The sequence below is a fragment of the Peromyscus maniculatus genome, chromosome 22, assembly GCF_049852395.1.
Source record: "Peromyscus maniculatus bairdii isolate BWxNUB_F1_BW_parent chromosome 22, HU_Pman_BW_mat_3.1, whole genome shotgun sequence".
In the NCBI taxonomy this organism is placed as follows: domain Eukaryota; kingdom Metazoa; phylum Chordata; class Mammalia; order Rodentia; family Cricetidae; genus Peromyscus; species Peromyscus maniculatus.
This window is the reverse complement of record NC_134873.1, coordinates 9,824,238-9,837,131: the sequence shown is the minus strand read 5'-3', so window position 1 is coordinate 9,837,131 and position 12,894 is coordinate 9,824,238. Positions and strand designations below refer to the sequence as shown.

Below are 12,894 nucleotides of genomic sequence, written 5' to 3'. Positions count from 1 at the left end.
AGGTCCCCTCAGACTCCAGGAAGATCCATGCCCCCTCAGACTCCAAGAAGATCCATGTCCCCTCAGACCCCAGGAAGATCCAGGTCCCCTCAGACCCCAGGAAGATCCATGCCCCCTCAGACTCCAATCTCCACTGTGTCCCACAAACCCTGAACACATCGGACCCCGATACTCACTCAATCTGGTCTGAAAGGCCACTGTAGATATCTTCGTCGCCCATGGTGGTGTCGTCTGTCGGGAAGGGCCTGGAGGACAGAAAGGCTTGTAAGCAGGGCAGTGGGACAGGGGGCTGGAGCTTCAGGAGGCCCCAGAGCCACAGCCCTGACTGCTACTCACATGATCCCTTTGTTCTGGGCGATGGGTGTCCATGACAGAGCAGACAGGGTGTAGATGACCTGCAGTGAGGGTACAGCTGCTTGAAATCCCTTCCCATCCCACCCCTCGGGCTCCCAGCACCGAGGCTATCCCTTCAGACTTTGGGGAGCGCAGTTCAGCATCTCCCCTACATCCCTGCACCGCAAGCAAAGCCTCCCCACTCTCGGGTCCACATGATCACTCAGGCAGGGCAAGGCAATCATTTGTTACGTGGGAGTGATTGGGGATCAGAGAGGCAGAACTCGGCCGAGGTCACACAGGCAGCGGGTGGGCAGATCCTTGAACTCGTCCCACATGCCCCAAGCCCATGATACGGGCAACATCCTGGAAGGCCAACCTGGCTCCACTACCAGCCCCCCAGTGGACACACACACACACACACACACACACACACACACGCACACGCACACGCACACGCACACGCACACGCACACGCACGCACGCATGCACGCACTCACTCACGCACATCAGGTAGTAATGGGAACAAATTGAGGTCCCACCTCTGGGCACTGGGAATCCAGCTCACCTTTCCAAAGTCCTGTACATCAAAGAGGTCGAAGGCCTCGAAGAGTTCACTGCGCTTGAGGCCGAACTTCTCACAGCAGGTAGACAGGAAGGTGCGGATGTTCTTAAGACAGAGGAACTATAGGGAAGAGAAATGAGGTTGAGGCCACACCACGATGTGTGTGCACATAGACAAACAGACAGACAGACAGACAGACAGACAGACAGACACACACACACACACACACACACACACACACACACACACACACAGGCAAACCAGGAAATACAGATGTAAAAATAAATACACGTATAAGTAAAACTGAAATAAGGCCAGCTGTAGTCGGAAGGTTCTCCGCTCCACCTGGCCCTGTGGTCCCACATTCCTGGGGTCCCACCCGGCCCTGAAGTCCCTCAGCCACTTATAAAATAATCATTCAGAGACTTAATATTAATTACCAATTGTGTGGCCTATGGCAGGCTTTTTGCTAGCCAGCTCTTATAACTTGACCCATTTTTATTTATCTGTAAGTTGCCACATGGTGGTGGGTTACGGACACTTTCACATCTTGCTTCTCCTGGCAGTGCTGACGTCTCTCCAGACTCCACCTTTCTCCTTCCTTTCTCTCTCCTTCAATTTCCCGCCTGCCTCTAAGCTGCCTTGCCATTGGCCAATACAGCTTTATTTATCAGCCAATCAGAGCAACACATATTCACAGCATACAGAGAGACATCCCCCAGCACTTCCCCTTTTCTGTCTAATCAAAAAGCAAGACACAAGGAAAAGCGACTACTGAACTCTGCCAAGACAGGGTGAGAGGGTCTTTCAAAATTCCTGCTTCTGAAAATGGTCTGTCAGATACTCTAGGCCTGTAGCCAAATTGGATACCCCAACGATGCTGATAAACTTTAGTAACTGTCCAGGCTGCCAGCTGTCTCTGTTTATTCTCCCAAGAATTTTGGAAATTGCTTGCTTGCATTTTCTGTTTTCTCAAGTATTATTATGTTCCTTGTCAGGTCTTTGATGGATTTGAAGACTAGATAGTTATAATTATAATTTTTCTTGGTTATGATAAAAGATAAATTAAAAATAAAACCTTAGACTCACAAATATAGGATAGATGATAAAGTATTTTCTTTAATTTTGTCAAATACAAACAGACTAGATATTGTAACTGTAATTCTTGCTTGATAACTGTTTGTTATATGTAATTTTACTATGTTAAAGTTAAAACCTTCCTTTTTGATTAGACAGAAAAGGGGAAGTGCTGTGGGATGTCTTTCCATACACTGTGAATATATGTTGTTCCCATTGGTTAATGAAGAAGCTGCAGGGCAGGTTATAGCCAGGCAGGAAATCCAAGGAGAGAGACAGGAAGAAGAAAGGCAGAGGAAAAGAGACACCAGCCTGCCACCCAAGGAACAATATGCCAGCAGACCGGTAAGCCATAGAACACATGGCAAAATGTAGATTAATAGAAATGAGTTAATTTAAGATATAAGAGCTAGCTAGAGGCCTGCCATAGACCATACAGTTTGTAAATAATATTAAGCCTCTAAGTGATTATTTTATAAGCAGCTGTGGGACTGCAGGGCCAGGCAGGACCAGAGAAACCTTCTGACTACAGCCACAGCATGGCTCAGCAGATGAAGGCATTTGCTCGACAATCCTGAGGATCTGAGCTTGAGCTCCAGAACCCACACAAAGATGGAAGGAGAGAACGGATCCACAGTTGTCCTTTGACCTCCACACGTGCACCGTGGCACGTGCACGCACAGCCACAGCCACACCCACAATGACAATGATAATAATAAACAAAAACTGTGCCGGTCTTGAATTCACTATGTAGCCCCAGATAGCGTTGAATTTATATAATCCTCCTGCCTCCAGGAAATGTTATATTTTTATTACATACATTTGTGTGTGAGCAGAGGCACACATGGAGGTCAGAGGATAACTTGTAGGAGTCAGTTCCCTCCTTCCACACACGGGTCCAGGGGATTAGTCATCATCAGGCTTGATGGATGGCAAGTGCCTTGTTTTTTTTTTTTAAAGATGTATTTATTTACTATGTATACACACATTTTTAAGATAAGATGTCTGCCCAAATCCTAGAGAAAGCACAGGGGTGGTGATGAGACTTATCAGCAGTTGCATCAGGCAGGGAGGGTGCGGATTGACTCAGAAAGGCCTGAAGGATGGACACGTTCGTTATCTCGGGAAGGATGTGGGCTGCACAAGAGTTTGCAGTAATGAGAAGTGATTGTGTGGAGAACCCAAAGACTTGAGCATCTTGTAGGGAAATTGGACTCTGCGCTGAGAACAAGAGACTGAGTGCCCGGCCCTACATGAGACGTCGATATTAACCCCATCCAATCAAGGCTCAGGGTGTGGAAAGACCATGAGAGCTGGGGATGAGGAGGAATGCCGTGAGATGTTGTCTGCTCGAAGTGACACCATCGTCGCTTGGGGACTGATAGCAACTGTGGGATCAAGCCAGCCTGACCCAAGCACAGACTGTTAGATGGCCTAGGCCCCACTGCTGCTAAGGAGCTCTTGGCATTCTGGGGAGAGAGGATCATTGTTTACTGACGTTATGGTCATTGGTGGGGTTCCCTAGCCCCAGTGGATACCCCACACACGGGCAGCACTAACCAGGTATACTGAATCATAAAAACAGCATGAAGCTGGGAGGAAGCGTATTGGATGGGACATAGAAGGAAAAGGAGGGGTGGATGGAGGTGTGATGATATCTCACCGTATCCATGTTTAAAATCTTCAAGAATTGGGGCTGGAGAGATGGATCACTGGCTAAGAGCACTTGTTGCTCTTGAAAGGACCAGCGCCCACATGATAGCTCACAACCATCCATGCAGCCCAGTTGCAAGGGGCTGATGTCCTTCATAGGCACCAGGCATGCTCATGACACACTGGCAGACAGACACACGAAACACTCGATCACAAAAAACAAAGCAAATTTTTGTTTTGTTTTGTTTTTCGAGACAAGGTTTCTCTGTGTTGTTTTGTTGCCTGTCCTGGATCTCACTCTGTAGACCAGGCTGGCCTCGAACTCACAGAGATCTGCCGGGCTCTGCCTCCTGAGTGCTGGGATTAAAGGTGTGTGCCACGACCACCTGGCTGAAGCAAGTATTTTTAATACCAAGAACAAATCAGTATTTGCCAATACTTATTTTTCTCTTAATATTAATTTTTCTTTATTCTTGAGAATTTCATATATGTATACAGTGAAATGTGATTGTGTCCACCCTGTCTATGCCTCGAAATCTCCCCCAACATGGTCCTCTCACAACTTCTCATCCTTTTTGGGTTTTTTGGGTTTTTTGGGTTTTTTTGGTTTTTTGTTTATTTGTTTGTTTTTTGAGTAGAATATAAAGATTTATTTATGAAGAGGGGACAGCAAGGATGAACTCTCAAAGAATCTGCCTGGTTATAACAATTCCATTTCCAACAGGCACAGCAGAGTATGTGCATAAGTCAAAGACGGAGGCACAAATGCGGCCTGTCTTCACAGCTGCGCTCACTATTGTGGGTGCCTAAAATATCGGCCCCATGGTACCTGCATATTCACTTTATGCAATAGCCTCTTGCATTGCTTTTGGTGATGTAATACCTGTCACACACATGGGACAAATATTTTTTCAAAGAAAACCCTATTATTTAGACTCAATATGAAGACTTTTCATAACAAAGATTCTATTTAGAGAATTCGCTTGCAACTACATTATCACCAGGGCAGGACAGTCAAACTCCCCAAATCACTACCAACCTGCCTTTTTCACCTCTGATGTTCCAAAGGTGTTCCAGTGATGACCCTTTTTTTATATAAATATTTTTATTTTATAATTAATTTAATTTTATATATCAGCCACGGATTCACCTGTCCTCCCTCCTCCCACCCCCCCAGCCTTCCCCCCCAATCCACCCCATATTCCCACCTCCTCCAAGGCAAGGTCTCCCCTGGGTAGTCAGCCCAGCCTGGTGGATTCAGTTAAGGCAGGAGGTCCAGTCCCCTCCTCCCTGCACCAAGGCTGAGCAAAGTGTCCCAGCATAGGCCCTAGGACAAAAAGCCAGCTCATGCACCAAGGGCAGGTCCCAGATCCACTGCCTGGGGGCCTACTAAACAGTTCAAGCTCATCAACTGTCTCATTTATCCAGAGGGCCTGGTCCAGTTCCATGGGGGCTCCTTAGCTATTGGTTCACAGTTCATGTGTTTCCACTAGTTTGGCTGTTTGTCCCTGTGCTTTTTCCAACCATGGTCTCGATTTTGTTTTTCACAGCCCACTATGGTCAATCTGTGCTGCACGTGTGTTGCATGGGTGTGAGGCATTCACTGGAACGTGGGAAACCCACGGGTGGCCACACTCTCAGCAAAGAATGATTCTTCACCCCTAGAAACTGTGTTACCATCAATAGCTCCTCAGAGAAGGTGGAGCCTAGCGCCGTCTACCCACCCGTCCATGCTGGCTTCACCTTGTGCAGGTACCCACAGCCGTGGTCAGTTCATGAGTGGTATGGCTTCGTCATGTCCAGAAGACAAACCATTTCACAGTACCCACTCCCCAGCTGGTACATTCTTCCCACCTCCTCTTCTGAATCGTTCCCTGAGCCTTGGAGTGGGGGAGGACTATTTCAACAATGTCCAAGACTGAGCCCCAAAGACAATGCAATTTCTACCAAAATCAGTTTTTAAGTTATTACAGTTGGCACATGACTCAAAAGATCGTGTGGAAAATCATAGAGTTATCAACACTATGCATGATGCTCTGACAATGGCAAATTCATGTGGGGCTGCTGGTCTTGCAAGAAATTAAAATTAGCCGGGCGGTGGTGGCGCACACCTTTAATCCCAGCACTCGGGAGGCAGAGCCAGGTGGATCTCTGTGAGTTCGAGGCCAGTCTGGGCTACCAAGTGAGTCCCAGGAAAGGCGCAAAGCTACACAGAGAAACCCTGTCTCGAAAAACCAAAAAAAAAAAAAAAGAAAAAAAGAAAAAAAAGAAATTAAAATTTATCAGAAATGTTGTATGTGTTTGTATGTGTGTGCATGTGTGTGCATGTGTGTGCATGTGTGCTGTGTGTACAAGTGGACAGCAGTTTGACGCTGGCTGTCTTACTCCATCACCCCCCAGTTTCTTTACTGAAGCAGAGTCTCTCAGTAAGCCACAGCCCTCTGATTAGCCTAGGCTGGCCGGCTGACTCCACCTCCCAGGACTGGGGGGTTACAGGTATATTCCCAGCTTTCTATGTGGGTCCTGGAGATTCAAACTCAGGTCTTCACACTTGATAACAGGCACTTTACCCACTATCTCTCCTGTCCCCAAGAATTATCATCATTACATCTACAGCGATTCCAACAGTGCGACAATGGCCACCAGTCTCCAAGATGGCTGCCAGGCTCCAAGGTGGCCATCGCGGTGCCCAGCTCCCAGTGTCCATGCAGAATCTGCAGTCATCTCTCCTGTAACCCTCTCCCGTGCTGAAGCAACCGGCCCTGTGTGACTAAGAGTATTCGTGATAGTGACGATAAGGGACTCTTCAAAAGTGGGCACAGCGGCCTTGCGGGTTCTCCGTGACTTCCTGCACCATTTGACCACAGCCATGTTGTAAGGCCACCCAATCAATGCTGCAGAGGAGATCTGGGGTCCCGGGCAGCTGAACCACCTGGGAAGCGGATCATCAAGTGACAGTGCCCGATCCAGCATTCGGCTGTGGTCCCACAGGAAACCTTAAGGGTGGACTGCAAAGCTAAGTCACGGCAGAACTGACCCGAAGGCCCTATGAGAATCGCATGGTCAAGCCGCAGAATCGCTTGCTGCACACTGATAAGCAGGTAAGTGGAGATAAGACAAACGCTGGGAGGGCTGTGTCTACTGCGTCTGTGATTCAGTGACAAGGCCATTCGAAGAGCTTGACCTGGTGTGAGCCCTCAGCATCTGGAAACTATTGCCACTGTCATCACAGTCATGAACATCACCACCATCACCATCAGTACCACCACCACTACCACCACCACCACCACCATCATCACCATCACCACCACCACCACCACTACCACCACCACCACCACCATCATCACCATCACCACCATCACCACCATCACCACCACCATCACCAACACCACCATCATCACCAACACCACCATCACCATCACCACCACTACCATCACCATCACCACCACCACCATCACCATCACCAACACCACCATCACCATCACCACCACTACCATCACCATCACCACCACCACCATCACCATCACCACCACCACCATCACCATCACCAACACCACCATCACCATCACCACCACTACCATCACCATCACCACCACCACCATCACCACCATTACCACCACCACCATCACCATCACCACCACCACCACCATCACCACCACCATCACCACCACCAACACCATCACCACCACCATCACCAACAACAACACCATCACCACCACCATCACCACCACCACCATCACCACCACTACCATCACCATCACCACCATCACCACCACTACCATCACCATCACCACCACCATCACCACCACCATCACCACCACCACCATCACCATCACCACCACCATCATCACCACCACCATCACCATCATCACCACCACCATCACCACCACTACCATCACCATCATCATTGCCACCATTCCCATCATCACCACTATCATTATTATCACAATCATCCACATCATCAGTCGCTATCACCATCATCATTACCACTGTCACCATCAAAATCAGTACCATAATCACCATCAGCATCATCACCACTATCACCATCAGCACCACCCTCATCAATACCATTGCCATCATCGCCATCATCATTACCATCATCAATGGCTATCACCAACACCATCACCACCACCATGGCCATCACCATCATCACTATGATGTGCACAGCTCTCTCACCATCAGCCTACTGTTCCAAAGGCTAAGCCTCTACTAATGGATGCCTGGTATTGATCACATCACGTCACCCTCGTCTGTACTGATAGTGGGATCTCAGTGAACTCGCCGTTCATCATGAGGGCAGAGATCAGGTCTCAGCAACCATTGCTCCCCAGCTCCTGGACCCAGTGGCATCAGTTTTAAATGGTAGAAGGAACGGGTGCGGCCATCAACTCACTATTGAGTGACTAGCGAAGCTGAGCACATTTGCTCTTTGTCCTAACTCTCCTTTGTTTAGGATTTGTATGTGTGCATATATTTGCATGCACGCTTGTGCGTTAGTTCGGGTACACACGTGTGGAAGCTGGAGGCCAGCCTCAGTGTTGGCACTTGACTTACACCTCTCTTGAGCCAGGGTTTCTCTGTTGCTCCGTGCCTGTGAGCCTCCAGGGACTCCCCTGTCTCCACCTCCCATCTCATCCCAGGACCACCTCACATCCACTTCTGACTTCCCGTTGGGTTCTAGGAAGAAACTCCAGTCTGCACACTTCCTTGACAAGTACTTGCCTCTTGGAGCCCTCTCTCTACGGCCCTTCTTCCTGTTTGTGAAACAGGTTCTCATGTAGCCCAGGATGGCCTCAAATTTGCTGTATAGCTAAGGATGAGGACACAGTCCCGATCCTCCTGCCTCCACCTCTTGGTATGCTGGGAATGACAGGAGCGAACCTCAGGTTGGGTTTTTGTGGCCCTGTGAACGGTGCCCAGGACTCCATGCATGCCAGACACAGCTGAGACATGGCCCCAGCTCTAGACTATTTTTTGAGTTATTTTAGATTGATGGCCACATGGAGCCCTGTTCTCACATGCCCAGCCTCCCCCCCACCAACACCCCACAGAGGATTGGTCCACTTGTAACAACTGCAACAACCCAACATGGACACTTCAGCATCGCCTAAGGTCCACACGTCACTCAAGGGCTCACTCTTAGATATGAACAGCTATTTAAAGACCTGGGGCTGGGGGGTGGGGATCAAGAGAGGTTGTATTGAAGGACGGGGAGGGCCTCATGAGGACTATGTCCCTCTCTGGGGAGCTGTAGGCAGCTAATGGCTTCCCAGGAAGGAGAGGGGGTTTCTTCAGCATTGAAGCCACCGGTACATCACGGCCCCTCACCCCCACTCTCCAGCAATCCCAGCACTGGGGAGGTGGAGACCGTAGGATCTCTGGGGCTCACCGTCCAGCCAGCCTTGCCGAGCTGTTAAAAGTGAGTTGCTGTGCTGGTATGGAATGCAGAGGGGCTGGAGAAATGGCTCAGCAGTTAAGAGCATCTTCACCGAGTCCAAGTTTGGTTCCTAGCCCATCTAGGAACCATTCCATCATTCATTCCACCAGAGATGGAAATGGCTGAACAAAGGACTTCTGTCTGACCAGTGGGAAACTGAGGCCCACCAAAGGGACACATGTGTGAAAAGCACGAGGTGGAGAAACCAGGGAGCATGAAAGCCAAGCCCTGCCCCTGCTCCCCCCTGAGCCAAACTGAGCCAATGCACCCCCTTCCTCCAGCCCTCACAGGGACATACTAGGGGCCGACACAGGAACTACTCATACCACCCAGAATTCTGGTGGGCCCTGGACTAACCCCAGACATCCAGACAGGGCCACTAGAGGTGAGAGGTGTCTGTCTGGCCTAAAACAGGAAACTCCCTCCTAACCTCAGAGGATCAGCTGAGCTTTGTGACTGCCTTCCCTTCAGTCACATGACCCCTCCAAAGGGAGTATGATTCATCACGCCTTCCACGGCTTCAGAGTGGTCAGTTAGAGAAGAGAGCTCCTTCAGAGAGCAGCAGCGACTGCGGTTAGACCGCTAGAAGAACTTCCCAGTATCATGAGGGATGTTAAAAGGGTGATGAAGGACAGGAAGCCGCTTGCTCTAGGAGGCATGTGGAAGAAGAGTTCTTCCTTGTTCTGTGGGGACAACCCCTCAGCTTCCCTCCTGCTCCAGGATGAAGAGAGTCATGGTGTTGGGCAAGCAACAAGGCCTTAGGCAAATTAGGAGCCAGGCACTTCGGTGAAGTCAGAAGTTGGCTCTTGGTGCCTCTGCCCAAAATAGAGAGAATTCTGGTCAAGGCAGTAGCACTGGGGGCTAAGGGCCTCCGTAGAGGGCTGGGGAAAAGCCACCCAGACTCAACACAAACTCTGTCTTCTGTGCTTTCCACACCCACAACCCCAACCCAGGAAAACCACCAGAAACAGGAAATGCCTTACCAGGCCTGGCCGGGGAAGATAGAAGAAGGGGGCAGAGGGATGGCATCTTCCAGGCTCTGCCTGGCTCACTGAGGCAGCCACATGGCTGTCCAGAGAGGGTGGTCATGCTGTGCATCCTACCCAGAGCTTTGAAGAGGAGGAGCTGATGACACACTGAGTCCAAAGCATCCTGGGAGTGGGGCTGCCTCTCCTCTCCCCTCTCCTCCTAGCCCAGCGTCCCAGCCAGTATGGGTGTGGGGGGCAGGGGTCAGGTTAATGAAGGTAAGCAGGGGACCTTGAGCAGGTCATCTTAACCTCCATGCTTTGGGCTCCCCAAGCGAAAATCAGGAATGAAATTACAGTGTGGTGGTATATACCTGTAATCTCAGCATCCGGGAAGCTGAGGCAGGGGGATAGCTATAACTAAGATAAGCTTGAGCTGCATAGTGAGTTCCAGGTCGGCCAGGGTTACACATAGAGACCTTGTATCAAAAATGGGGGAAAACAAGAGAAAGGAAGGGGAGAAGAGGATAGGAGGAGAGGGGTGAAGGAGGGGAGAGGGTAGCAATTTCCTCCAAGATGAAACCTTCCACGTTGGAAGGAAGCTCATTAAGACACAGGGCATGCTAAGAGGAGGTGATACACTCTATCCTACAGAGAAGCATGTTAACCTCAGGAGCTAAACAACAAGAAGTCAACAGGAAGTCCCTGAAACAGACCAGACTCTCTAGGCCCCTCCCCAAGCGCCAGCTGTGAGGACCGCTGGTGGCTGAACTGCCCAGAAGAGGTGCAGAGCGGACAGGGCACCTGGAAGAGATGCCCTGCTTGCAGGCTGTGCAGTGCCCTCCCGGATTCCAGCAAGTGCCGTCGTGCTGGGCCTCGGTGATGCTGAGGTCGACGAGTCATTTCTGCTCCCAGAAGTGACTCCAGGATCACTCGTTGGTTCACCAAGTGGACTTTGGTGGTGTGCTTGCTTTTCTCTGCTGTCTGGGGTGAGTGCACTCATGTTCATGTCTCTCCCAGAAGAGTGTCACACAATAAAGAGAAGGGAATGGAAAGAAGAGACAGGTGAAGAGGAAGGGATTGGAAGAGCCGAGGAAGGGAAGGAGGAAAAGAAAGGAGAGAGAGACAGAGAAAAGAGAGTCACCTCTCCACTCTAGAACCGAGCGCTGACCGAAGCCTGACCCACAAAAGCCAGTCATTGATTGACTCAGCAAGCATACATGAAGTGTCTACTGTTTACCCAGCACTGAGACCCACTAGTGGATGAGGAAAATGGGTCCGGATGCCACAGTGCTTGTAACCTGGAGAGAGTGAGTAGATTAACAGGAGGGACTCTGGCAAAAGCAATCCGGATATGGGTTGTGGACAGCGCTGGTGAAGTGTGGTAGGAAGTACAGACAGCTGAGGCGTGCGGTACAGTCAGCTGAGGCATGAAGTTACAAGGACAGGCAAATGTACCGCTTTGGGGTAGTGCAGGGGAAGGCAGGGCTCAGCCAGCAGCCACAGCAAGACAGAAAGGGATGGACAGTGGGGAAAGAATATTAGACAGCGTGACCTTCCACGGTACAGGTACATCCACCTTAGAAAGAATCTTCCAGCTCCTACAGCGACACCCACACAGCTGTGCAACCTATTCCCCTGACAAGCTCTACTCAAAACATAAGGGCTGGGGTGTGACTCAGGGTGGAGCCCCACCTAGAATCCCCCAGTGAGGGACTGGGGGCGTGGTCAGGGTAGAGCCCCACCTAGAATGCCCCAGTGAGGGACTGGGGGCATGATCAGGGGTGGAGTCCCTGCCTAGATTTCCCCAATGCTGTGTGCACATGACTGTATGTGCACATGACTGCAGGTACCAGAGAAAGCCAGAGGAGGGCGCTGGATCCCCTGAAGCTGGAGGTACAGATGGTTATGAGCTGCCTGATATGGGTGTTGAGAACTGATCTGACACAAGCTCTGAGCCATCTCTTCATCCCCCACCTTATTTTGGGGAGACAGTCTCTTTCTCCACCTGGAGCTGGCTTATTAGGCTGGGCTGGCTGACCAGAGAACCCCAGTAATCCTTCTATTTCAACCTTCCCAATACGACGATTATAGACATGCCCCATCATGCCTGGTCAACTCAGGTCCTCATGGTTTCATGGCCAGCACTTCAGCCCCTGAGCCACCCCCTGGCCCCCACACCCCTGTTTTAAAAAGAACACCTACCACTGGTCCTCTGTATCTGCAAGTGGACTGTTTTCAGGACCGCCTCGTCCCCCCCAGCTATGAAAGTACACAGGCGTCCCGTCCCTTCTAGACCCCTCTCTGCATCGAATCTGCACATCCTCCTGTGATGACTCATCTCAGCTGACAGAATGACAGTGCTGTGGAGAGAGCTGAGGGACAGCAAGCTAGACATTATGATGAGCAACACAGGCAGGATTCCCGTCCCGGCTTCCATCGGGTTTGCTGCACATGCAGAGGCCAGAGGACAAGCTTGAACGTCCTTCCTTGGGAGCCGTTCACCTGGTGTTTTGAGACTGGGTCTCCCACGGGCTGGACCCTGTGGACTCAGTTAGACTTGCTGAGCAGTGGACCCCAGGATCACTGTCTTCTCTCCAGTGCTGGGCTGACAGGTGGACACCACACCTGGCATTTTCTCCCTGGGTGCTGGGAATGAAAACTCAGCTCCTAGCGTTTTCAAGGCACTGATGGGGCCATCTCCTCAGCCACACATTTTAAAAGGTGGACATCTCTGAGCCATGGTTGGTTAAGCTCACCGACAGCACAGTCAGATATGGGGGAAGAAATGAATCATTCATTCATTCACTTTACATTTCATTTGTGTGTGTGGAAGCCATTTCTTCTTCACACCATGTGGGATT

The 12,894-nt window shown here is 50.3% G+C and overlaps 1 protein-coding gene across 1 annotated transcript in view; it reads right to left on the bottom strand.

The window, feature by feature from the left end:
- The window catches only part of Vav1 (vav guanine nucleotide exchange factor 1), a 52,738-nt gene that overhangs the window by 31,355 nt on the left and 8,489 nt on the right, over positions 1–12,894 (bottom strand). Inside the window, exons 2-4 of the mRNA XM_006996086.4 lie at positions 902–1,018; positions 337–395; positions 177–245 (exon numbers count right to left, since the gene is read on the bottom strand). Of these exons, the coding sequence (XP_006996148.1) occupies positions 177–245; positions 337–395; positions 902–1,018 (245 nt within the window). The remainder of the gene's footprint in view (positions 1–176; positions 246–336; positions 396–901; positions 1,019–12,894) is intronic.